This window comes from Perognathus longimembris, chromosome 13 (genome assembly GCF_023159225.1).
Source record: "Perognathus longimembris pacificus isolate PPM17 chromosome 13, ASM2315922v1, whole genome shotgun sequence".
NCBI lineage: Eukaryota > Metazoa > Chordata > Mammalia > Rodentia > Heteromyidae > Perognathus > Perognathus longimembris.
Genome location: NC_063173.1, coordinates 55,583,952 through 55,611,896, shown reverse-complemented (window position 1 = coordinate 55,611,896; position 27,945 = coordinate 55,583,952). Strand labels below are relative to the sequence as shown.

At 44.0% G+C, this 27,945-nt stretch overlaps 1 protein-coding gene and 1 pseudogene across 3 annotated transcripts in view; one reads left to right on the top strand and one right to left on the bottom strand.

Annotated features, from left to right (window-relative positions):
* The window catches only part of LOC125361553 (mammaglobin-A-like), a 41,551-nt gene extending 13,820 nt beyond the window's left edge, over positions 1–27,731 (top strand). The window contains exons 3-4 of one of the 3 annotated variants that reach the window (XR_007212954.1): positions 2,757–2,816; positions 26,532–26,729. Coding sequence is in view for 2 of the 3 variants with exons in the window: in XM_048360083.1 (XP_048216040.1) it covers positions 27,569–27,637 (69 nt within the window). In the remaining variant the exon portion in view is untranslated. Of the gene's footprint in view, positions 1–2,093; positions 2,206–2,756; positions 2,817–26,531; positions 26,730–27,568 lie in introns of those variants that run through there. The other 2 variants (XM_048360083.1, XM_048360086.1) reach the window with 2 other exon arrangements.
* On the bottom strand, positions 70–1,478 carry LOC125361552 (annotated as a pseudogene).
* Positions 27,732–27,945: the final 214 nt, after the last annotated feature.

Genomic DNA, 27,945 nt, shown 5'->3' with positions numbered 1-27,945 from the left:
GGGCTAAAGCCAGCTGTCCCCTCTTAAAGGCGCAGCTGTCCCCAACATCCCCCCAAAGTTACTGTCCCAACAGAAACACAGAAGATTCAATGTATTTCTATATATTTATATTTGTTGCAAGTCTATGAAAGTTTAGTTTGCTACTTTAGCTACCCTAGTCTCCATTTAGCAGTAGTTAGCTTCTGCTGTACCCAAATAATCTCATTTCACAAATCATATTTATGTTTTCAGTGATAAACTACTTCCCACATGAATTGCTTTAAAAAGTAAAAAGTGTGACATAGTATATTTTGTGAATCATGCAAATTATTAGATAAACTTTGGTAAATAGAGACTTCAGAAAAACATATTGAAGTTATTTCATTTAAGAAGGTTATTATGTGATAGTTGAAAAGGAGTATCAACATTACTATCACTGAAACCAGAGTGACTATAGCAATATTTAAAATCTTCAAAAGCTCAATCTCTTTTTCATCCTTATCAGGCCAGGAACAGGGCACCCTTTTAGAAGAAATCTTCATTTCAGGAATAAAAGCTTTCCTAATTTTTCCAGTTTTCGTTCTGTTCCATTCTTTTTTTTTTTTTAGCACTTTGCTTACCCGAGGCTGAATTTCAACAGGTTGGTCATCAGGAAGTGGTCTTTCTTTTAGCATCTGCACATGTTGGTGAACATTATCAATTTTTTCTAGAAATTTAAATGGAGATTCTTCTTGTAAAGATGTGGTCATGGTAACCAGTTCAAGCTGCTGCTCTCATATGTGTTTGAATCTTTCTATCTGTGGAATATATTCTTGACTCATCAAATTGCCAACATCACAGAGAGCAGTTAGGAAATTCTTCTTTTTCTGTTCTAATATATCAGTAAGCTCCTTAAAATACTGGAGAACAACTTCCTTGTCACTTTGGACCATTTTCTCAGAATGGGATTTCTGTTCTTCTAGCTTTTCAATAAGGCAAGTAATATCTGTCCAATATGCATCAGTAAGCTGCTGAAGCAAACTTTGAGGTGTGTCCTTTTCTTTCAGATAAGCACTCTGAAGGTCATCTATAGGATGACCATGATGTTGACCTATAGTTAGGCAATGACCACAAACTAAGTTTTTATCCAGCAGACAATAAACATTCCATGGTTGGCTATAGTGTTCAGGGCAAGTGATGATATCTGGATGGTTTTCCTGCTGATACTTTTCAATGATAGCTCTTAATGCAAAATTAACAGGTAAAGATTCAATACCACTTGGAGCAATTTCAATAATACTTCTGCAATTAGGGCACTTGAGTGGAATTTGCAAAGGTCTCCATATATACAAATTACCAGATGCCTGAAGAACATTTTCCAAACAATTTCTACAAAATGTATGAGAACATGGTAATACATGAGGATCTTCAAAAATACTGTAACAAATGGGACACCTTAACTCGTCCTCAAAATTGTCCATTTCCTTTTTGTGTCAATTTCCTGGTTTGGATGCTGAATATCCTTTTTTTTGGTAACTAGATTTATTAGAAACTGAAAAGAATACAATTTCCAATTTTTTGAACAATACTTTTAACATCTTTTTTTTTCAAGCTGCTCAGAGCTTACATTTGAAAGCTGACATTAACTTATGGGCTGACCACACTCCTGAAAATTCAGCAATGATCACATCTTCTCACCTAGTTGCACAAGACAGTAGCTAGATCCCTGAGCAATGACTTAGACTTTCTAGGACTGGTCCCCTTGATATTAGGGGACAAGGTATAGATTTCCTAAGCCTGCTTATTTCCTTCTCCAGCGCTAAACTGGTTAACAAGCTGTTTGCTCTACCCCTCTCTTTAGTGAGAACACATTATCACTCAGGGTCCAGGTCCTAATTTTGCTCTATCTCTTGAAAAATGCATATAACTGGGAGGAAAACGCAAAGCACCACTATATAACCAGCTAAAATTCTAGTTTATCACTTTTTCATATTAATACACTACTTCATATATGGTTGAAGCAAAAGTAACTAACACAATCCTTTTGTATATTTTAACTTTCACTCACTTCTCTCGAGTTCTGCAATCTAGTGGAGAAGAAGAAGCCTAAAAACAATTCATGTCTGCTGTTCTAGACCTGAAGTTCACAGCAGCTCTGAGCCAGATTACAGGAATGAAGTATTGTTGCCTAATTGGAAAGTGCCAACATTCCAGACTTCAAAAAACGAAATCCGAAGAGGCTTCTTCTGTTTTATATATTATGTGACGAATTTAGATCTTATATGGTTTGCACAAGCTCCCTGGAGGAAAAAAAACTCTCTCTGTGTATAAATCTCTTGGAAAATAAGACAATAGTTACTTCTCCTTTGCAATAGCAGTTATAACAGATATGAAAATAAGTATACTTGACTCTAATACAATTATATAAAAGAGCATGAATATCCTTTATCTCCACCTTTTCCTGATTCTTTTATTCTTTTCCGTGACAAGGCAGATGTGTGGGGCGTGCTTGGTGTGCTTGGTGCGGGCGGAGCAGAGTCTGAAGCAGGCTCCAGGGTGGCCCGCAGGAGGCAGTGGAGGGCGGCAGGGTGCCCCGGATCCTCCACCCAGCGACTCCAGGTGTCAGAAAAGAATTCTTGGTCAGAGAGGCAGAGGACATCCTGCCATGGTGTTTGGGCAGGAGACTGTTCAGAGAGGTGAAGAGGGAAGGTCAGATGTGGACTGGCTGAGGCGTTCAAACACTAGGGAAGTTGGGCTGGAGGGGGAGCATGTAATGACAGCACTGTGTTCTGTGCCAGTGAGAAGAACTCATTCCAAATGGTCACTCAGGAGACTGAGAACATTGTGCTCTGCATCAGGTAAGACACAGAGGTCCAGCTTACATTTCCTGCGTACAGGTAACAGTTTTCTCAACACCAATTGTTCATGTATCTGCTTTATCTCAATAGTTCATTCTCCCTGCATCCTTGTTGGCAGTTGCTGTGCATTTTATGGATGTAGGTGGCACAAGATAAATAGTTGAAACACTAGAGTAGTAAGAGAGAATGCAAAGGAGAGAGGGGAAAAATAGATGAGGGGGATCTGACTAAATTTTCGTATATGCATGTGGTAATTACCATGGTGAAAACTTTTTGTACAACTAATTATGCTGAAAAAAATAACTGACAGGGAAAAAAAAACTTATGCTCTGTTGATTGACGGGGTACCAGTGGGTGGGGAAGGCCAACAGAAAGGTTGGATAAGAGTGAATGTACAGGGGGCTGGGAATATGGCCTAGTGGCAAGAGTGCTTGCCTCATATACATGAAGCCCTGGGTTCAATTCCCCACATATGTAGAAAATGGCCAGAGGTGGCGCTGTGGCTCAAGTGGCAGAGTGCTAGCCTTGAGCAAAATGAAGCCAGGGACAGTGCTCAGGCCCTGAGTCCAAAGGCCTAGGACTGGCAAAAAAAAAAAAAAAAGAGTGAATGTACATGAATGAAAATAGAACCATGAGGCCTATTGGGATTTCTTCAAGGGAGGAAAGAAGTCATATGATGGGAAGAGATGGCAGCTGTGAGTTTGACCAGCAGATAACATATATATATATATATATATATATATATGTATATGTAAATGTGTATGTATATGTAAACAATACAGCAAATCCCACTAAGACAACTAATGTATGCAAATAGAAATCTTTAAATGTGTGGAAAATCATACTATAAAACCAAAAAGAGTAAATCAAAAGGTATCTAAAAATCACTCTACTCAATTTACACTGAATAGTTCATGTACTAAAGGAGGGTAACAAGAGAGGGATGCCTAGAACCACCAGTATAACGTGGGCACATTTACAATTGGAAAACTGCTAAGATAAGTTCGCTCATAATGTTAGATGTGTTAGAAATACTTGAAGGCTAATAATTACAAAGGATTAGATTAATATCCTTAAATGAAAGCATAATGCAAGAAGAAAATGTTCTGGTCAGAAGCTGTAGAATTAAGATGTGTACAGTGTCAAAGATTCTAAGTTAAGTTCAAGTGGAAGATTGCTGATTTCAGACATCTTGTTTGCATTTTTTCTGAATGTGTACACAAGGTCTTCTAGAAGCCACTGACAATTTCTATCAGCCCGAGTGCCCCTTCCCTCCTGGCTAATGGTGAGAAATCTGTCTTTCATCATCCTTCTTGGTGCCCATTTTCTGCAGCCCTCACCGTCCCTCCCCAGTCAGGAAGTTCACTGCGTTGGGGACTCATTGCCCTCCACATCCGGTTCTTGCTCTGGGTAGTCTAATGACTAGCTGCATCATCTCCTGCAAAGCCCAGAAACTCCTGCCTTGCGATGGACGCGGGGTACGAGTCCTGGGCCGCGTGGCTGCAGGCAGCTCTCCATTCCAATCCACTCAGAGTGCTCTCAACTCCCTTTTGACAGATGTCTCATAGGCATAGTTTGACCAAAGAAAAGACACAACATATGCCATGTTGTTTGGAAATGATTTGGGAATCAACAAAGATTGGGTCTAAGTTGGGTAATGATCCAGTGGTCATATTTTGATCATCAAAAGTACATCAACTACATGTTATTAATGTACATCGATACAAGAAGAGACAGGAGACTTTGCCATTACATGCTTCTAAAAATGATATAATTTATTGTCAAATTAGCCTCTTTCCATCATTGTGATCTTGGTCAGAGAAAATTCCCCGTATTTAACTTTGAAAATATTTACATAGGCATGACACATGCGAGGGAGAGCATGAGTTTGTTCTAAGGAAGTCACTTGAGCCTTTAAATATTCCAAGTTATAGGCTAAGAACAACATGTTTAGATATCCCTCATCATTTTTTTATGTTTTGACTCTGTGCCATTGACAACATTGTCTTGATTTATTACAAACAAACATTTTCTTGACATAATTTTCGTGAGAAACTAAACAGCACTTTAAACGTCACTAGAAATCAACTTCGTAGATTAACATTCACTTGAGAGCATGGGAAAGCTGTCTCTCTCCACTAAGCTAGGGTAAGAAGTACGGTGCAAAGGGAAAGAGGAACGTGATGAGAACGTGGTCGGCATCTCTGTGAGCTCACTAAGACTTTGGAATCATCTTCCCCCAGTATTCACACACCAGGAACACTTGTAACTGTCCCAGAAACTCCAGGAGCCATCCCAGAGTACCCCTCTTCCTCTGTCAAGGTCACAACGACCTGTGTGATGAGCACATCTTGCTGAAGACATGAATAGAGAGAGTCTTAGGCCCTGGGGAAATATAATATCTATTCCCAACCCACCAACCATGAGGTATATTAGTTCCAAAATAATGTGGGTGTGGTGTCACTTGTTTGCATTTGCAGCCATGGATAATGCTTTACACAGAGGAATCCTGACCCAAGCTGGTCAGGCAAAAATGGAGGAATCTACTAAATATAATGAAAGCATATAAGGTATAAGGGCCTGCAAGAAAAGATGAGGTGTTTAAATTGTAGTATTTCCACAGATAGGAAAGAAAGAAAGATTTAATTTATTAAACAATAATTAAGATATTCAAGAGTTACTTAGCATTGCAGAGAAACTTCATTGACAGCTGAGCCAAACTCGGAGGCTTCATAGCATAAACAACTCCTTATTGACGGATGTGTTCCAATCGATTCTTTTGTTTGAGGAGGGAGTGTTACGTTCTGCATGACCTTTTCTGTTTTATCTTTTGTTCCATTATTTTAACCACTGATAATTACTGCCAGGCATTGTGCCAGTGTTTTTCTTCTACTAACACTGTTATTTCTCTCACTAGTCAGTGAGGCAGGTGCATGATGATCCCAGAAGGGGAAACTGAGCTTGCTGTGGGTTGAAATACTTTCTGAGGAATCAAATAGCAGAAAATGCTATGGTTGAGCTGGAACCCAGGTAGCCTTGAGCAGAAAGCAAGCAGCTCCCCAGGAGCACACAAGGAATCTCCTCAAAGAGTACATCAGATTCCAAGCAGAGCATACAACCAACCTATGGGGCTCACCTAGGGTTGATGTCCCGGAAGACTCTGAGGAGAGCTGACCTTCACCATGTTCTAATGTTTTCACCAAGAATAAGGTATCTGGCATAGGAAGGCCTCTGTCCCAGGTTGAAAGAATCCCATTTACATCATAATTATTTCCCTGCTTCCCCTGTGATCAACTTGGATGTCTTTTTGACAGTGTTGTTGTTGATGTGATCAAAGGTAGTTCTTTTTCCATTTTTCTCTGTCAATGTACTTGACAAGTGGCGCCCAATGTGGGGCTTGAGTGGTTTTGGCAGACGGACGGTCTAGTGCAAGGTAAGCGCCTCCATGGGCAACCTTCCACCCGCAGTGCGGGAGCCTCAATCTCGAGCACTTGTTGCCCTGCTTTGGAGTAGTCGGATAAAGGTATCAGAAAAAGAAGCTAGTTTGATATGGGAAATAGTTAGTGCATTGTGTCCATGGATTGACTCCAAGGCCATTTGGGATCCATACAGCTGGACCCGAGTCCTTCAAGCAGCTCGCAATAAAGAAGTCTGCGAAGGCACTGAGCTGCCCTTGACTTTTTATCCTATTTTAGTAGCAGTTCAAGCCTGTCTGTCCGGGAGAGAGGAAGGAGAAACTTTGCAGGCGTTCAACGCCTCACTTGGAGAGGAGGCAGATCAAGTAGAAAATGGCGGAGCTGCTCAGGCACTTCCGTCTTCTTGTGGCGCAGCAGACAATGCCAGCAAGATGGCGGAGGAACAACAACTCCCGCCATCTTGTGACTCAGAGTGCCAGCCGGCTGCGCTTGCCAAGCCACCTACCCCCCACTATGAATCCCAGGAAGTCCATCCAACCGCTTCTTTTGGCCGTTTAGGCCAGCCTGGGAATTCCCCACCGGGGACTTTATATTCTTGGGAAGACGTATCCAATTTTGTCCAGGAGAAAGGACCTATTGTTCCTCCTGTAATACAACAGCTGTTTATGGGCCCCTCAGCTACCATGGCAATGGCAGCCAAGCCCATAGATGAGCCCCAGTTTGCATTCCCGGTTCACCGAACTGCCGCCTGGCCTAATTTATGGTACCCCCATGACCCAAAGGTGCTTGATAAATATTGGGCTGCTGTCAGGGAGGATGGATTGCATTCCCCGTATGCTCCACAAATGCTTGAAACCATTAGCATTGACCTTAACTGCCCCCATGATTGTAAAAGTTTAATGTGCCCAGCCCTATCTTCAGGAGACTTCCTTTTATGGAAGGCTGCCTTTTATGATGAATGTGAACAACAAAGCGCACGAAATATAGCTGCTGGGGGAGACAATGCTAACATGGCGGACCCTGATTGCTTAAAGGGGGAGGGATCTTATGCTTCTCCTGTGGCACAGGTGTCAGCATCCCCGCAGTACTTTGAGCAAGTACACCTCTGTGCATTATGGGCTGTTTCCTCAGTCCCTTCTAAAGAAGGAGACAAACAACTAAAAAACCTCATACAGCTTCCCAATGAGCCTTTCACTGACTTTGTTGCCCGTGTTCAGGAGGCAGTAGCCCAGAAGGTATCCCATGCTGGCACCCAAGACTCACTAGCCAGGACCCTGATATGGGAGGGGGCCACGCAGGAATGTAGAAAGGTCATTGCCCCAGATCTAAATGGGGAGATCACTGATTGGATCTTGGCCACAAGAGATTTGGGGACCTCCACTCATGCTATGAATGCCCTTGCACAGGCTTTCACCTCTATGACTGCCAATACTCAAGCGCCCCCTAGTGGCACTGTGGGAGCCTGGCTTTGTTGGGGATGTGGCAGGACTGGTCATTTTAAGAAAAATTGCCCAACACTCTGGGACTCGCCCAAGAGAAAACAACCCCCTTCTGTGTGTCCTAAATGCAAAAAAGGTTTTCACTGGGCCTCTGAGTGCCGCTGTAAAACTCAGCCTTTAAACTAGATAAGGGGCAGTCCTCAGCCCCTACCCCAAGAGGACAACGGCAACAGCCACCCCCCAAGTGTTATGGACTATTCCTATCCAAAATGGAAAAGCTGGAATGGAACTCAAAATAAATGGAACAAAATTGAAAGGAATCATTGATACTGGAGCTGACTGTACAGTCCTTATGAAGGAGGAAGTAGAGTGGTTAGGATGCAACCTGGTTCCCGGCCCCTGTCTACAGGGTGTTGGTGGAAAGGCTGCCTCCCTCCAAGTACAGTGGCCTATTAAATGGGAAGACTGTGATGGGGCCATTGGGGCTTTTAAGCCTCTTGTCGCCTCTGGCCTTCCATTCAATCTTTGGGGAAGAGATGTTCTTACTAATATGGGTACTGTGCTAACAACAGATGATAGGGCCTTTTATGAGGATCATAACAGATCAGGCTGTTAATCACCCGCAGTACTCCCAATTCTAATGGCCACTGTTGTACGACCAGAGCCAATTCCACTCCAGTGGGACACTACCCAACCCATATGGGTCGAACAGTGGCCTATTTCTCCTGAAAAGCTCCCCCATCTCCAGCCTCTAGTGGAGGAGCAACTAAAAAAGGGGCACATAGAACCCAGCACCAGCCCCCATAACTCCCCTATTTTTGTTATCCAAAAAAGAACTCAAGGGAAATGGAGACTCCTCCATGACCTACGTTCTATTAATAGTCATATGAAAAAGATGGGAACGCTCCAACCTGGACTCCCACACCCTTCTGCAATACCCAAAGGCTGCATGTTGCCATTATTGATATTAAGGACTGTTTCTTTTCCATTCCCTTGCACCCTAATGATAAAGAATATTTTGCTTTCTTGGTGTGGGAACCTAACTGTCAGCTACCCACTCGCCGATATCAATGGAAAGTTCTCCCTCAAGGAATGAAAAATAGCCCTACATTATGTCATATGTATGTTGCCCATGCTATCAGACCTTTACTTTCTAAGTGCTTTTGGGTCCATTATATGGATGAGATTTTTTTTGGCACATAAAGATGTTGCCACCATGCAAGCCTGCTTAATGCAACTCAAGGAAAACCTTGCAATGCTGGGCCTCCATGTCGCCCCCGAGAAAATTCAAATTAAAGCCCCTTATGCATATCTTGGATACCATTTAGATCAAACAATTACCCCAAATTGGCCTAGTATTGTTGTTAAGCCCCAATATACTTTAACTGAACTACAGCAATTATGTGGACATATCAATTGGGTGCGTGACTTTATGCGTCTCCCTACCCAGCAACTTCAACCTTTGTTTCAGTTACTTCAGGGACCCTCTGACCCAACTTCTCTTCGTGTACTTTCCCCTGATGCTAAGCAAGTTCTACAACAGGTTGCTGACCAATTATGGTCGACCCCCTTGGTGGTTTTAGATGTCACTCAAGAAATCACCTTAATTATAATAAATAATAATGGCCTGTTGGCGGCCCTAACACAACCTCATGGTATATTACAATGGATACATCTAGCCACTTCCCAGTTACCAAAACTTAGCACTCCCATTACCATGCTATGCAATTTAGCCATAAAGGGCGCGGAACGCTGCTGTCAAACTTATGGCAGATTCCCAGACCATCTTATCTGGCCCATAGGTAAGATCATCTTTAATTTCCTGACAACTGAAGAGGAATTAGCCTTACAGGTCATCCACTATTATTTTAGCATTGATAATCACATGCCCAAAAACCCTGTGTTAAGAGTTACCCAAGAGCTGCCACTTGTATGGCGGTGCCCTCCCCGTCCAAAAGGGAAACCCATCCCTCAGGCCGTTGTGCTTTTTACAGATGCTAACAAAACTGTTTATGGATTTTATAATGCTGATGCTAAAAAATATGTGCTTCAACAGCATTCCCTGTCTGTTCAAGCTGCTGAATTACTAGCCATATTACTTGCCCTTGCATCCTTTCCCAATAAACCTCTTAATACTTTTTCTGATAGTCTATATGCTGTACAGACTGTTGCCATTCTTTCTGGAGCCTTATTAAGAGATGATGGTCATAATGTAACACAAATAATGTTCAAAATTCGGACTGTGCTAGACAATCGTGCCCAACCCTGGTACATTCAACACATTAGATCTCATACTAACCTCCCCAGACCCCTAGCTGCTGGTAATGAGGCTATTGACCATGCTGTCACCCCAGCTGTGTTACTCACCAATACATCCATGGACCAGGCCTGAGCGTTGCATGGTTGCTTCCACTTACCAGCAACCACTATCAAACAGTTATTTCCTGATTTAACACACCAACAATGCAAACACATGATTCGGTCCTGCTCCTCCTGTGCACCTCTCTTATCTTTAGGACCACTACAACCCATGGCAACAAATCCACGAGGCCTTAGGCCCAATGGCACATGGCAAATGGACATAACCCATGTTCCCCAATTTGGAAGGCAAAAATACGTCCATGTGTGCATAGATACATTCTCAGGCTTTATAACAGCCTTAGCCCTAACTGGTGATCAACAAAGCATGCCATCAAATCACTTTTACACGCCATTACAATTATGGGCATTCCTTGGACCCTTAAAACAGACAATGGCCCTGCTTACACGTCCAGACAGTTTCATGAATTTTGTGCCCTTTGGAACATTACACACCACACAGGTATCCCATATAACCCACAAGGCCAAGCTATTGTCGAACGCAGTCACAAGGAAATCAAGACCCTCCTTTTAAAAGAAAAGGGGGAAATGAAGGGGCTTGGACTCAAAGGCCCCCAAACACAATCAAACTATTGTCTAATAGTAAAATTTTTTTTAACATTTGCACCTACCACGCACGGGTCCCTGGCAGCCCTGCATTGGGGTCTCCTAAAGGCACCTACTCCAGTCCCCATGGTCAGATAGAGGGACCCCATCACAAGAAAATGGGAGGGCCCTGCTCCCCTAATGGCACAGGGGAGAGGATTTGTTTGTATCTTTCCAGACACGAGCGACAAACCTGTTTGGATTCCAGCTCGAGTTGTCTGGCCAGCTGTCACCACCCACAAACGAGATGTGTCGACTACACTTGGACAGCCCACGGAGGAGAAGGCACAGATATCGAGCTAGAGCCCATGCCATCACCTGGAGAGACCTAAAGGGATTGGTAGAACAGGCCCAAGCTATGGCCCCAGACCCAGACCCGGGCATGGTACTCTATTTCTCCTGATGTGTGCCATTATTAAAGCCAATTCTCACTCTGCTGCAGGGCAGGGTAAGATAACGCTAGTGCCCAGCCCGCAAATCTTGATGATGGTAGGGGAAGATACCACCATCTTCCCTCAAATGCTTTCTTCCAACGGCACAGTAGGCCTCCCCTTTTCAGCAGATGCCTTCTGGCATCAAAAGACAAACCTAACCTTTGCATGGGGAGAGGCTATTTCCTTTTGCTTTTCAAATGATTCAATTAGACAATTTGATGGCTGTACTATCCCCCTCGCCAAAGTGACTTATAGGACAGGATGGTGGAACTACACAGGACCCTACCCTATTTGCCCCACTGGAAAAATTGCACTCAGGCTACTGACATACCTTTCCATATGCAGTTATGTCCCCATAGGAAGTTTAATAGTTTTAGCAATGTTTCCACTCCTCTGGAGGAATTAGTGATTAGTTTTTGTGCCAGCTCCTGGCAAGGCAGGATGTTTGGAAGCCTCACTTCTTCCCTACACCCGGCTACATACAACGGGTCTGAGGCGAATCCCAAACCTCAAAATCTAAAGGAGTTTTATAATTCTTCAGGAGGGCGGTTGGGGGACCTAGGACCCCCCCATGCCAATCATTTGTTGATCACATTCCTGCCTGGACCTGTCTCCTTTTCTATTGGTCAACACTCGTCGCTGCAACTGCTCTGCATGTGACCATATGTAAGGGATGGTGGTAGTTAGAGCCCCGTTCTTTTTTTGTCTAGGAGACAACTCTTCTGACACCTGCACCCTCAGTAATCACTGGCAACCAAATGACACATATCCCTTTGCAGGCTTGGTACGTGTTCCCCCGTTTATTGTTTTGGCTACTAACAACTCTCAGTTTTCCCAGGTTCAACTGGTTCATCCATGCCCTAGGAAAGCAATAGGATTGATCATCGTGATCGTGACGGAGATCATTGCTTCAGTGGCTTCCACTACCACTGCCGCTATATTGTTGTCCCAGAGCGTGTCCACCGTGCATCACATAAACCAGCTCATCCCTCAACTGTTGTTCATAGAGCTGCAGCATCTGCAGGTTGCTAATAATCTTAAAGGAGGCCTTCTTGTGCTCCAACAACAAATAGACTTGCTCCAAGAACAGATTATGTTTCTTCGGCTGCAACAAGGAGGACTGTGCAATGCTATGACTACTTCTGTCTGTCAGCTTTCCACTCACGTGCCCAATGTCACTGAACTTAGTGAATACATCCAAGGCTCTTGGTCCCTTAAGTACTTAAACTTTACCCAATGCTTGCTGCATGATATTACCCGCTTAAGTCAGACCACTATACAGCTTATTCCCGCTGCCTCCTTTTTAGAAGATGTGCTTAAAAAGCTACAACAAAGGTTTTCGCCATCATCCCTGGTTATCTGGGGAGGCCTTATGCTATTAGGGCTTATTCTTCTGGGGATTATTAAGTGCCTGCACTCCCAGCAAAAACGCCTCCAAAAACGGGTCACCATAATGATGGTCCTTTTAAAAGAAAAGGGGGAATTTGTGGGTAGAGCTGGTCAGGTCTAGCTGAGTCAGCTGGAGTAGCAGTAGAAGCACACTTCCTGCTCTTGGAGATGTAGTCCACAGGCACGTCTGCCCTGCTTGCAGGCCACGATTTGTCCACACTCCCCACACTCCCCTGGGGGACCAATAGATGCCCGCCACTAGTGCCTTACATCAACTCCCGGCTAGGTGATTGGCTGGGGAGGACTCAGGAGGTGGGGGTTGCTGGGGGCTATATAATCCCTGATCTGTGCAACAATAAATGAGACCTGCTTCAAGCTTGTCCTCCCGGCGTGTGTTCCTGTGCATGTCGTTCACGCTTACCTCCTGCTGGAGATCTAGCCCTACAACATATGGAGAAAAATCCAGAAGTGTCACTGTGGCTCAAGTGGTAGAATGCTAACCTTGAACAAAAAGAAGCCAAGGGCAGTGCTCAGGCCCTGAGTTCAAGCCCCAGGACTGGCAAAAATAAAAATAAATAGACAAATAAACACATAGTAAAGGGTTTGGTAAGCTGGGCCTTAGACTAATTTCCTAAGCCACCAGCAGCGTAACTAGCAAGTAGAAGGGAAAATGTCCAACATAATCAACTTTTCTTTATGATACAGATTTGGAGAGAAGAAAGCATAAATCTGTCAAGAACAAAAAACCAGAAGAAAAATTAAGACAAGAGAGTCTTTATTTCAACAAGTACTTGGCAAACCCGGGAGAGGTAGCCTTTGGTAGAAAAGCAAAAGTATGCTGTGAAAGAATGAAGGGCAAAGCTGGCTTATACAGAAAAAAGTTTCCATCCCAGCATCCACTCTGGTCTGCTATGCAAATGAAGGATGTAAACCTTAGGAAGTACTCAGTCCTGAGTACCATCAGACTTTACTTCTGTTCACCCCATTCATTGGTCAGACCTGGACGGTAATGTGAGACTTCCAGGAACTTTCTTACCTTGGCAGTTCCACAAGAACACAAACAGGCAAGAGCTGCAAGGTTCAGTGTAGTTCTTCCAAGGACATAAAGTATATGTGCAACCCCTGGTCCCCAAAGAGCTACCAAATGCCATTTCAGATTTAAGATCTCAGTCCATAGCTACAGTCGTGGGCACAAAAACCATGCCTGTCACCCGTGTCCTTTTATTTACTTGGTAACACCAATGAGTTTAAGAGGTAACTACCTGCCCGGGCATTAGCCCGTTGCAATGCCAAGGCTGGAAAATTGTCTTGATTGTGAAACTGATCATTGGGACTTGCAAAGAACCTAAAGAAGCCATCTCCAGAGTAACCTCCCCCGAATTTTAACACTGGATCAGACAGGATAGCCATTTATCCCGTGATGTAATGTTCTGTGTCTATAAAAGCAGGGTGCTTTCTTTGTTCATTCCTTCAAGCTTCACCCTCTTGTTAGTTGAGTAAAACTTTATGGCTTTTTATTGCCAAGAACGCATGCAGTAATTGAGTTCTTCTATCCAGCCAAAGAGTCAAATAAGAAGAGTCCCTTACAACAATTGGTTCTGGAGGCTAGCAGTCCAAATTAGGGTGTCATTAGGGCTGTTCTTTCTTTGATTGATCTAGGATAAGATGCTGTAATGGTGTCTGAGAGGGGAGGATCCCCCCTTCCTCCAAGAGTCCACAACTCAGGGAAAGTCTCAAGTAAAAAGATGAATTCATTGGCGAAGTCCTGGATGGACCGGTCCCAGATTTCAGAAAAACATATAACACAGAATAGGACAGTAGAAAACAGACTTACTTCTGGAGGATTCCAACAAACCAATTTAGCTCCAATGTTGGAATGCCATGGGGACAACAGACACAAGACTCGAACATGTGGCATGGTGTAATGAGGCCTGAGCTGGACTTCCACTAAATAGAGTCAGGTCAGGAGGCAGGGTCACAGGAAGCTCCCAGTTCCAAGCACTTGACAGACAGGTTCAGTAACCTATACGCTATGTGCCGCCCCTGTCTTTTGGGGTTCAGGAACTCCCATTACCTGGGGATGGGACTTTCCTTCCTGTAGGAATTAAGACACACCCACCAAGAATTGGTGTGCAGATTCAGGGGGCGTGGGACACTATTGTTTACAGAGAGAGGGAATCTTCCAGGGCCTCTGAGAAGAAGGGGCTGGGGACATAGTGGAGATGAAGTCAGCTTCTGCCCTCTTTTCCTGGCCAGATCTGACCTCCATATGACAACCCTTCTTTGGTTCTACTGAGCATCCAATAGGTGTGGCAATCTTTGGCTTTCTTGGTTTGTAAATGAATCTCTCCAATCTCTGCCTCCAGAGATTGTCACAGACATCTTTCCTCTGTGTCTGCTCCAAGTTCTGTCTTTTTACAATCCTGTTTTTAGATCATCTGGCATGGCCCTTTTTCTTTCTTTCTTTCTTTTTTTTTGTCCAACCACGACTTCCCAAGGGTTTAGACATCACCTTCCAGGAGCCAAGGATAAAGGACAGATGTTACTTTGGAAAGTTAACTTTTTTCTAAAATTACATAATTTCATTCTTCAAATGTTGTCTCCACAGGGTGGGAAAGATAACCATCAACAGCCCCAAACAGCCTCAATAGTCATAGACTCCACTTTCTTCTAGTGTCCAAACTTCACTTCTAAAGGAGTTACTGTTGTCAACTGTCACCAGGGACTTGTCCCACTGCAGACCGGAGCAAGGCCTGGAGCAAAGCAATGATGGAGACTGGATTGTGGAATTGGCTTTGGGGTGCCAGAGGACCTGCTGCCACACTCCAGCAACAGATCCAGAGGGTGCCATGAACAGGGCTTTTATTCATTATCAAGCCAGAGAGTAAGTGCAAAAAACAAGGTAGCGATCTTTGAAGAATTAGGGCACCAAGATGGGGGGGAACCATCCTAGGATTAGTGACTTCCTGAAAACAGGATGTGAAGATGAGCAGTAAACTGCCAATTTGAATAGGCCACCTGCAAGCTCCAAGGTCCAGTAAAGATAGGGATTATCCTGAGAGCTTGAAACTATGGCCATTGTAATGCTAAGCACAGTAGGTCTTGTCAGGGCTTCCCTCAGCCTTCCAAGAGACAGGGAATGGCCTTCTAATTCTCTGAGGCCCACTTTATGTCTCTGAAATTATGGGTTCCCACAAATGACCTAAAGGCAGGAATGTTAGTGTGCTAGTATGGGTAGTGAAACAATAGTAATTGCTGAAAGAACACTTTTAAGATACTGTTTTTTTTTTTTTTAACATTTATTATCTTGAAGCAATTGTACAACGGAGTTGCAATTCAAGAAAGCAATTTATGAATATAATATATCTTGATAAATGTCACCTCTTTCAACATTATCACTCATCCCTCCCTTATGTACTCTTTGCCTCACCCTTCTTAATTTTACAGGATGTACATTGGATTCGTTTCTGCATTTACCCTCTTTTCTCCTATTCTTTTGTCTACGACTTTTCTCATGACCCCACCTTACCTCTTTAAAGTACCTGCTTCCTGATATTTTATTTTGTTAACATTTGCATTCCTAAGGAATTATACTGTTGTAGATAGCTATTGAAGTTACCATATTTCAGTCAATAACGTTCATATACACTTGCCTGCCATGCGTCATGTTTGCTTAGGACTTTTAAAGGTAAATCTTGCTTCTACATATAAAGGAAAACATGTCTTTTGTCTCTCTGGGCCTGACTTATATAATTTCTTCGTGACCCATTTGAATTCAAGGAAATAAATTCTTAGGTCTGTAATTAAAAGAGTGGTGAGCGGCGACTTCATCACCACATGCACTTAGCAGGCAGTCAGGACACCTTCTCCGTGGTGCTCTGGTTTTGCTCCTCCCTGTACGGACGCACTTGATTGCTGAGGATCTGCTTTCCACCCAATGTTACTGCTCAGGAAGCAGAGCTGCCAGAGCAGCATCAGCCTCCAAGGAGTGGATCTGTTCTACTTGGGAAGTTAGGCTGTCTAACAAGATTTCAAATGGAGAAGTGCCTTCCACCCCTGCTGTCCAGATCCTATCAGCTCCACCTCCAAATCCAAGGTCAGTAGTATGCTGGGTCTGGTTTGAGATCCTGCAGCTCATTATTAGACCCACCACACTGTGAAGCAGACATGTGTGGATAAAAAGTCCCCCAGCTCAAGGGAACTTCCCAAATAGGAAGGCTTTGGAGGCTTGACAAAAAATGAGCTCTAAAAGGATCTTGAAAATACACAATTCCTTCCTTCCTTCCTCCCACCATAGCTCCTTTCCTTCTTTGATTCCTTCCTTTTTCCCCTTCTGTTACCCCCCTCCCATTTCTACTTGTCAGTCCTGTGTCTTGAACTCTGGGCCTGGGCAATGTCCCTTGAACATCTTTGCTCCAGGCTAGTACTAAATTGAGCCACAGTGCAACTTCTGGGTTCTTCCATTTATGTGGTGCTTAGGAATTGAACCCGGGGCTTCATGTATACTAGGCAAGCACTCTAGTGGTAACCACAGTCCCACCTCATCTATATTATTATTCCTACTACTAGTAGTAGTGGTAGTTGTAGTAGGAGTACTGTTAGTAGCTTTAGCAGTCTGGAGAGGAAGGGATGCCTACAATAGTTTTTAAGGAATTAGGAATGAGTCCCTGAAGAATGTCAGGGAGAAGCAGAACAAGTAAGGCCAGGATGTGTGAAATGTGCCAGGAAATTGAGGACCTGGGAGTCCTTAACTATCTTTTAAACCCTTTACCTTACTTAATTTACTATGTGTCGTCAGGAAGGACTTAGCCCTTCTTCTGCCCACTTACAAGTCTTTTTGCTCATGGTTGTTGGCCTTTGCTGTTATTATCCTTCCCAGTCTTCTCTTTTAAATTTCTTATTGTTATTATCAAGGTGAAGTACAATTCCATAAGTGAAGTCAAGAGTACATTTCTTATTGGACAATGCCATCTCTTCCCTCACTCCCTTCCACTCCATTGGTCTTTATTAATATTCATAACCACTTCTAGTGTGCATACCTTATTACAATCCTCCTGTTTTTCTGACATAGGTAGGCCACACACAGCATATTCATGTAGGAGCCATGTGCCCTTCCTTCTCATTTTCCCTTGTTTATTATGGATAACTCATAATAATGATGGGTAGTGGTTTGGAGTGTTGGGGATGGCTGTGCCTTTAAGAGGGACAGCTGGCTTTAGCCCATCCCCTCTCCTTCCACCTTCAACCGGAAAAGAAGCCCCACCTCTGGGGTGAGCACGTGTGTAATGGTGGGGACCCCAGAAACCTGGTCCTTGGGGGACTGTGGTCCCTGCCCATAGAGGAAGTTTCATGACATCACCAGATGGACAGTCCTTCTAGCCAATCATTAGTACCCATTTAACACCTCTCTTTCGCGTGTCATTACTGGTATAAATTGTTGGCTCCTCTCTTTATTAAACCAGAACGCCCTTGAGGCTTTCTCCGGGACTCCCACATGTCCATGTCTTCCTTGAGATGGGGAAAGGACAGGGGTCTTGCAACCACAGGCTAACTGAGGCTACCTGGGATCCCCGCTCCCACGATTAATCCCTACTGGCCAGGGGATGTGAGAGAGCGGGAAAGGACCACACATAGAAAGAGGCAGAGAAGCCCAGGACCCCCCACGTGGTTGTGGGGGGTCGAGCTAAGCCCTGCAAATGACAATCCGAACGTGGGGGCATAGAGCCCACGGGAGTAAGTCCACGGATGTTGGTAGCCCTTGGGAAAATTGGAGTGAGTAAATTCTCTGGGACATGTGGGTCCCCACCAAAAGGAAGAGAAGGTGGGGCAGAATAGATCCATGTTCCAAGAGACCGGATCGGATTTTTGGCACTCGGGCCAAGGGCCGAGAGATTTCTGCAGCCTGCGGGGTGACGTGCAGCTTTGCGTGTCTCCTGGCCCCAGGCGGTGGCGGCGGCTGCGTGTTTGGCGTCTGGGAAAAGCGGTGTGAATTCCGCGCCCGCTGAGGGAGATCGTGGCCCCAGCAATGTTGGACCATGGCGAGCACAGAGGCTCGTGGGGCACCTGGAGCAGCTTGCCTTCACCTCGGCCCCTGCTTTTCTTTCGGCTCTGGGACTGCCGAGTGTGGCGGCGGCACCGAGCGCCTAGCGTGAGAATCTTTGGGTTGGTGCGTGAGCGCCTGAGCACAGAGCGGGCTGCTTGGCGCCCACCGTTAACTGGAACAGCAGCAACGCGCGCGGAGCTTTTGGACGGAAACTGCTTTGCGCTGGCTCCCTCGCCCCGCCTCTGAGGCCAGGGAATTTACAGGGCTCGCCTACCTACCATCTGAGGCTGCCTAATCTGCTTTAAAGGAGAAAAAAGGGTTCTCAGCTTTTGTCAATGTTCACTAGTTGATTTGTTAACACTGAGATTGCGGGCTAAATCCTATACTTGGTTAACAGATGATATAGATTCCAAATTTTCCCGTCGCCGTGGCTGGGCGGGGACTCAAGAGACTGGCAGACCTCCAGAGACTTTTGCTGCAGCTGGGCGGGGCTAGCGCCTGCTTCCGAGCTGTGAAGGAACCCCCCACTGTGGTTCCCTGCAGCTTTCTCTCTGTTAAACTTACAGCTACAGGCTGAGAGAACAAGGAAAAGCCCCAGATTTCCCACAAAAACGGAGTAATTGGAGATATTTTAAAAAGGCGAACAATAGTTCTGATACAGAAATAAGTAAATTAGGTTGGATTTCCTATAATTACCAGCTCAGCGATACTGGAAATTGAAAGAGTTTTTCTGGATGGTTAAAAAGTTTGCTTGTCTAATGTGATTTGATCCTGTGACACTCTTGTAATTTGGAGATATTAGAAAAAGCAAAATGCTCAGGCCAAAATCCCTTATGATTAAATCCTGGTAAACATGATTAAGTTATCTTGGATATTAGTCTAATGATTCGGGTACTAAATTTCCATGTGAGACTCCTATCTTAAGTTACATATAATCAGGCAAGCGTTTAAAGTATGTTTAATTAACTATGGGGATAAGAGTAAATTCTCGTTAACCCTGTATGTATGCAAAATATAGCAAAACAAGCTAATGATTCTCACTAATTTATTAAAAAAGCTAAATGGATAAGTTCCTCTAAGTTTGTAATTGTGATTCCTGCATTAAGGAAAAAAAATTGTCATTTGAGTTCAGAGTCTCTCGGATACAAACAAGGCTAAGACAAAGCCCCGAAAGTACATTCCTAAATGGAAATTTAAACAACCAGAGTGCCAACATTTTGCCAGATCAAAGGCACTGTAGCTGTTAAAAGCTACAGAGTTATCTTGGGATTTTATAACTAGAAAAATCTCTTAAAATCATCACCCTGCTTAAACCAAAAGGGCATCTACCTACAAGGCCAGGAAATACTCAGCAACCAACCAGAATATGCTGGGGGATTTAAATGTCCTTAACCAGTCTACTTTTCTGGCTTATGCCCAGGATATATTTTATGTCATTCATGCCAACCAGCTCTGAGAACTTGTCAATACTTTGTTTGATCTTCTCAAAAGTCTCTTTCAACAGAGTAATGTCTCCCTAAAGTCACCACCAGGAAACTTGCGGTTCAAGGCCATCATCTTTTCCATACTACTGTGCCAAGCTATAGGGTGCCCAGAGGAGACCAGGACACCCATTGGCCTGGATGGGCATTCCATTCTCGTGGTAATGATGGAAACTTTTGCCAGCCACATTGGATGGTGCCAGGCTGATCAGGGGCCCTTGACCACCTCGCCCCCTTTCAGGAGGAAGTAGCTCCAGAAAAAAAGACCTTCCCCCATATCCCCAGCCCAGCCTGGTGCCCTGCCATGTCATAAGAAAAATAAATAAATAAAAAGAGACGGGGGGGGGAGTAGCCCCCATGATTAGTGAGGATAGCTATGCTTATATTAAATAACTTAAGAAATATCTTAAGAAATTCTAAATCTTCCCAAAACAGTGGGAAAGAGCCTTATATATGCTTTTACAGATTGGAAAACTAAACCCAGAGCACTCATTCTGGAGAAATGTCTTATTCTTGTTCTCTAGGAAAATAAGGACCATACTGGATTTTTTCTGCTCTTCCAAGAGAATATAGAAAGCCTGCCTGCATACAACAGCGGTAACAATAGGAGGCAGCCAGCTTCCCTTCCCTGTTTGTTTGCTTTCTAAACTCTTTCTTGAGCGTTTCTCGTGGCGCAACATTTCGCTGTGGCAATGTCACTTGCAGTTTTGTACAAAAACTAAAGAAATTTTGCACCGTGTTTCTTCCTCTCCTCTCCCCCTGCTGCTTATCTTGGGGGGGGGGGGTCTCGTCAGATAGAGATAGGAGCTGAGGGTTTTGACACTCAACCTCAATGTTTCATGATAAAAATGTTTTAAAAAGTAAGCGCAAGGTTTAGCACGTTCGCTTCAATACTTATAAAAAAAAAAGGAATGTTTTACTAACCACATGTGTTTAAGTTACCAGTGGTGGACTACCAGAGATGCCAGAACTTAAACCTGCTTCTTTCTCACCGCCAAAAGCAGAATGATGTCTGCAGTTATCCTGAATTGTACGGCAACAGGCTAAGGACTACAACTTCTCAGGACAGAGCCAAATGGATGGCCCCTTAACTACCCCTTCCCTTCGTGGAAGAGGACATATATATATATACATATATATATATGTATATATATGTATATATATATACATATATGTATGCCTTATGTCAGCATTTGCCTCATGTCTACATATGCCATATGTTCACAGTATCCCCTGCTAATTTAAAAACAACAACAACAACAAAATAGGGGCAGATGTTGGGCATGGCTGTGCCTATAAGAGGGACAGCTGGCTTTAGCCCGTCCCCTCTCTTTCTGCCTTCAACCAGAAAAGAAGCCCCCACCCTGGGGGTGAGCACGTGTGTAATGGTGGGAACCCCAGAATCCCGGTCCTTGGGGGGCTGTGGTACCTGCCCAGAGAGGAAGTTCCGTGACATCACCAGATGGACAGTCCTTCTAGCCAATCATTATTACCCAGTTAACACCTCTCTTTCAAGTGTCATTACTGGTATAAATTGTTGGCTCCTCCCTTTATTAAACCAGAACGCCCCTAAGGCTTTCTCCAGGACTCCCACACGTCCATGTCTTCCTTGAGATGGGGAAGGGACAGGAGTCTCACAACCACAGGTGAACTGAGGCTACCTGGGGTCAACGCTCCCACAATTAATCCCTACTGGCCAGGGGATGTGAGAGAGCGAGAAAGGACCACACACGAAAGAGGCAGAGAAACCCAGGACCCCCCACGTGGATGTGGACGATTGAGCTAAGCCTGGCATTGGAGGTTCTATTTGTTCTATTCTCTTTTCAGTAGCTACACAGAGGGGCTTCAATTCCACAGGTCAGATTCAGAGTACAGGCATCTTGATCCATGTCACCTTTCCAGCATCTTGCCCAGCTCAGCCCATCCCATTCCCTCAAATGAAGTAGTTTAACTTTTCACAATGTATCCATCCTCCCTCTCTCCATTTGCCTGACCTCATTTCCTCACAAAACATGTTTTAAATCCCAATCATTTTGTTTTTCCTTGTAGGAAACAAGAATGCAAGCGATTTACTTTTCTATGGAGCAGGCAAATAGTTGCCAACTGACTGGAATAGAAACTAAGGGCTCCATCCACCACAGTTACTCTGTGGCCACCGTGGGCATATAGGTTTTTTTATTTTTAATTTTGACTAAAACTATTCCTACACCTAAGACCTGTGAATTTCCAATCCAAGACTCCCTTGCCAGCTGGCTCTTTGGGAAGATAGGAACATGGAGAAGGTTTAGAATCTGAGTTTTTTTTTTTGTTTTTGTTTTTTTGGCCAGTCCTGGGGCTTGGGGACTCAGGACCTGAGCACTGTCCCTGGCTTCTTTTTGCTCAAGGCTAGCACTCTGCCACTTGAGCCACAGCGCCCCTTATGGCCATTTTCTATATATGTGGTGCTGGGGAATCGAACCCAGGGCCTCATGTATATGAGGCAGGCACTCTTGCCACTAGGCCATATCCCCAGCCCCAGAATCTGAGTTTTCTCTGTGTCTATTGCGCCTTCAGTGGTGGTGGTGAGTCCCCCACACACAGGAAAGCGGGGAGCACGTCCGTTGTAGGGGAGCACGCTCCTAAGATGACCCACTTTGCACTCCTCAACCGAGATTATTGACAGCAGTCAAGGTGTAGCCCATTCCTACACAGAATCAATCATCACTCACTGAGAGTCCACCAGCACCCTCATCATCGTATATGCGTCTGGAAATATTTTCTGAAAATCTGTCTTACCCATTGCATTATATCTCCATCAATAGACACAGGTTTTCAAAAAGTGGTTAACTGATACCGTTGGAGAGTTTCAAGTTCACAGTTCAGCAAGAAGAATAGCAGGGAGTAAGGTCCACCACAAGGAGGCAGTGTAAGAAACTCTTGGAGGCTCTCTCTAAATCATAAAGTAGAAATAACGAGAAAGATTTCAATAATTCATGGACACAGCCCCTTTTAGAGAAATCAAAAACCAACAGGAAGATCTTGTTGTCCCCAAATGTGGAAGCAACCCGACTGTCCTACACTTGGTAAATAGAGAAACCTCGGAGCATCCGAGTAATATGTTTTATTGCCACTAAAACAAAGAGCTACAAAATTTTTGGAAACAACTGAAAGGAAGCAAATTAAACTTTACAGAGTTAACATGGACAGGTATTTAAAAACTGCAGAATGAAGGAGATAGTCACATGATCAGTGGGGAATAAGGATGTGGTAAGAGGTGGGATAATTACAGTCTATAAGATTTGGGGAGCATGAGGTTATTCTGGGTGACACGTCACGAATGCACAGCTTTCCACACATGTCCAAGCTATGAAATAGAGAACAGGAAACACATTTCAGAAGTCAGCACTTGACTTGTGGGGCATCTATATGTCACTCTGTGTGTGACCCTAACTTATAAGTAAATGGTGCTCTTTGGCAAGCTGTTCACAGTTCTGAAGCATGTAGTAGTGTGCCAGTATTCTGAGATATGGCAGAAATCCCTGGGTCAGAACTTCCTACAGTTGTGTCACTTTTCTCTTGAACAATGAATACAATGTAAATTGACTGTACTAATAATTCGAAATAGAGTGAAAAGCTATATCAAAAAAAAAAAAGAAAGCAGAAAGAGGACGAACAAGGTTGAATATTATGAAACCAGATGATTTGCAACTACAAAAATGGAACACTGAAACCTGTTGAAATGATTTCAATTTCGGAGGCAAGTAGAGGGAGAAACAGATTAAAATCCAGAGGAATGTGCTCTGAAGATTTACAGAAACATCAAAATGAGAGCCCCCAGTCCCTGTATGACTAATCTAAGAAACTATGTAAGTAAGTAAATCCACCATTGATTCTTTTCTTTAAGCTTTAGTTGTATTATAAAGATCATTACAGAGAGGTTACTGTTACACATGTAAGGGAATGAGTAATATTGTAGGTGATAACATTTCTTGCTGAACCCCCTCCCTTGGGTTTCTCCCACTTTCCCTCTCACCTGTTCTCTTTCCCCAAGTTCTAAAGTTAATTTCCAACATGGCGTCTTGTGAGTACAGCTGTTGCATTAATTCTGCCTTTGTTCCTTTGTCTCACCATTTTGGTGAGACAAATCAGATAAGCACCATTGATACTTGATCAACTACCAATTATACATAAATAAGCGATTGATCAAACTGGATTCACAGAGAAAAGCCTTTGTCAACATTGCTCAGTTCCAAGCCACCTCACTCTAGCAATGTCTTCCTTTAAATTTCAGTTTTGCTATTTGTGTAATATAAAGAAAAGAATGATTGTATAGATAAAAGTACACACTGCAACATGAAAAGTGTGCAAGTTAGACCTCAGTGTTAGCACGCCTTATGAGAGAGGAGCACTTTTATCCTGGGTACAGGGGCATGTCCTTGCCACATGGCCTTGCTCCTGATGGAGACATCTTGTCACTTCATGGGCTCGGTCACCTTTTTGTCCAAGTTTCCTCTCATTCAGTCATGCTTCCCCTAGAATCCTTACAGAGTTGCAGCATGCATGATTTTTGTTCTGAAGTGTTGTTCAGATCTGTGGTAGAACAAGTGTGTTGTGTGGGAGCAGTTAGGGTCCAATTTGGTGTCCCAATGTCTGGGATTAAAGCTCAGCTCCCATCTCCTCGAGTGCTAGGGTCCTCAGTAGACTGCTTCACCTAGCTGTCTCAGTTTCCCCTTCTGTTCAATCAAGAGGATAATAAGACTGGCTCCTGGGATTTGTGAGGGGAGAAAAAGAATTCACTCAAAAACACAAACATCTGACAGAAAAGGTGAGTGATAATGATTGTGTAACCAGAAGGAAAGTCGCAAATCAAGTGACAAAACAGCAAACAGAATTTCATCTGGCAAAGGGAAGATTTACTTATCCTAAATGTGAATGAAGTATTCTGCCGGATTGGCTGTGGTTCCAATACAGTTTCAGTATCAATCCAGGTATTCAAATTCCCAAATTTTAATTGATTGTTTTACAATCAGGACCTTGTGGTTACTATTTGGGTCTTTTATGTTCTATTTTTGTCTTTCTTTGGTTTGCATTTTCCTTATTAGTGAGTGGGTACTATGACTTTAACTGAGAAAACCATTATGTGCTAGGCAGACATAATACCGCTGATGTCTTTCTCCAAGTCCTTTAGTTCTGGTTTCCAGGGAACTTCTGCTGGTTTTGTGTGAACCACAACTGCAGTCCCAGGACACCATCCTAGGAGCGGCGGCCTCCCACACAGGAGGGCGCATGGTGACTTGGCTTCTCTTATGGATCAAATTGTCTGAGTTGGAAGTAAGGTTCAGCGGTTGGGTGTCGGAGCATACCTTAATTCCCCAAAAGCACATGCAGGCTTTGCATTCCTGTCCTCACAATGTGCTGTCAAATGACCTTTCTATGAAGGTGACAGCAAAGCTCCTCTGGCGTTGCTATCCTGAGTGGTGAGCAGAAGTCTGGTGTCTGCAAACTTGAGAAGGATGGCTTGCCCATCTTCATGGCCAAAGTACTGTGCAGCCTGGCCATGTCACCTTTGCGTTCAGGCTTCGTATCTCAGCGGCATCTGCATCTGACAGGTGAAGTCCTCCACTTGAGGCTGTCCAGAGTGTTCCAGTGCTTTACATGCTGTGTGCACTGATGAGTACTACACCGTGAAGGACCCGCTTTCCATCCTGTGCCCCACGTGTTAGGAGTCCAGGATGGGAGAGCAGCCTGAGGCTCTGCTCAGAACCTCTGTTCTGCTGTGGAACTGCTGTCCCCAGAAGGGATTGGAATGGAGATCTGCCTGCAGCCCAGTCCTTGTGCTGCAAATATCAATTTATGTAGGAATGGTATCTATGAACAATTTACAATCATGCCATGTCCTGGAAGCTATACCATAAATATTAATCCCTACAATGTTGCCTCTCAAGAATGTTAGGCTTTTCCACTTTGTGAACTGTGCTTGAAAGTTGGAAAGGGAAGATTTTTTAGGGGGAAGACAGACCAGAAACCCAATTATTCGGAGATCGTTTTCCCACCTTGTTAAGGCTAGTTTGCAAGTAAGACTTTTCTGGGGAAAGTTATTGTGATTTGATTACCCAGAGAAGTATCATCATGAAAGGTATACAGAGGAAACAATCAGCCTCAAAGAGTCATAATAATCCCTATGGTATGGGAACCTGTACCCGACATATGGTAATTCTCAGATGAAAGAGAAACCGTAGGAAGACTTATAAAAAATAGGGCCCCAGCAGAGCCCCTCTCTCCAAAAAGGAGCCACGGCTTCTGGTCTTTGTCAGTATCTTTCACATGACTTTTGGTTCAAGGACCTGGATATGGGCAGGGTGTTGCAAGTTCAAGCATAAATGCAACTAGGAGAAAATGAGGCAGCAGGGAACACTGTTCAAAAAGAAATGTGCTCATTCCCTGACTTATGTATCTGGAACCCTTCTGTACATCACTTTTACAATAAAATTTTCTTAAAGAAGAAACAAAACATAAATACATGTAATTTTAATCTCCTATCCTAAATCTTTTTTATTCTTGGTCCCTCAGGCCCCCTTTGAATGGTGAAAAGAAATGGCTGTCAAATAATCTACACATCAAGCAAGGTGTGGATGGGCAACCAGAAACAGAGTTACCTCTCTGGCTCCTGGCGGTTTTTCCTTGTTCTTGTTTGTACCCCTCACCACCCTAATCTGTTTACTTTGTAACAACCTCCGTTATGGTGTTCCTCTACGTTTGTTTTCAATTATATCAGTCACTGAACTGAAAATTTCCTTTATCTTCTACTTCTTTTATCCTTGGCAAGAGCCATCTGCATTCTGCTCCTCCGGACCTCATGTCCTTTCTGCTGAAATACTCTCCCACTCCGCCCCTGGAGGCCAGCGTTCAGCTGTCAAAAGATGGACAAAGATGGGCTGGGAATATGGCCTAGTGGCAAGAGAGCTTTCCTCTTATACATGAAGCCCTGGGTTTGATTCTCCAGCACCACATATCTAGAAAATGGCCAGAAGAGGCGCTGTGGCCCAAGTGACAGAGAGCTAGCCTTGAGCACAAAGGGAGCCAGGGACAGTGCTCAAGCCCTGAGTCCACCCCCCAGGACTGGCCAAAAAAAAAAAAGATGGACAAAGATGGCGCCTGGCTCCCTGTGCTGACCTGCTCTGCTTCCAGGATTTGGTCTTTCATTAGTCACTTCAATGTTTCATCTCCTCTTTTTGTGTGGAAATTTTCTTAATCCTAATATAAATGAGCAGTTGCTTCTCCCATCTCTCTCTCTCTCTCTCTCTCTCTCTCTCTCATCCATGTTACTTTTCACGTGACAAAGAGAGCTCAACAGATAAGGGCCTGGGTTAACTTTTTTTCCCACACCTGAATGTGCACACACTACTGAGCACACTTCACAGGAAATTCCCCTTTGTTATTTGCTTAATAGATAACAAAGTAGTAGAACAGAATGGATGGCTGGGTGCCACTCATTACTGATTCCCTTACTGTAGGCCTGTGATGAAGTGGCCCCCACAGACCTGCTCACATTGCTATCAAATGTCAGCACGGTCTTACTTGCACCTGTCTCTTTGATGGAAATGCAGGTTCTCAGAGACGACTGCTGTAACTTGGAAAAGGACGGGCCACGACCAGCCGCTTCCTCCTGGATGTGAACCCACATCTTCCTCATCCCAAATCCATCAACCATGGACCCTTCCAACCCTCAGCATTAAGGAATTCTTCTAAACTCACGTTCATACCCTTTGAATCCACTGGAGATATTTCTAAGATCTAACGAAGATGAAAGGATATCTATCAGTTTACAGATTCATGAATAAGTTAGTGAAGTTAACTACATGGAACCATGCTTCCAATGTGTCCAAAATACAGGTTACCAGTGAAATCACCCCAAAAGGAAGCACCAAGAGAAAGGAGTGCTACCTGTGCTACAAGCCCTATGGGTTTGTATTCCAGGCACCCT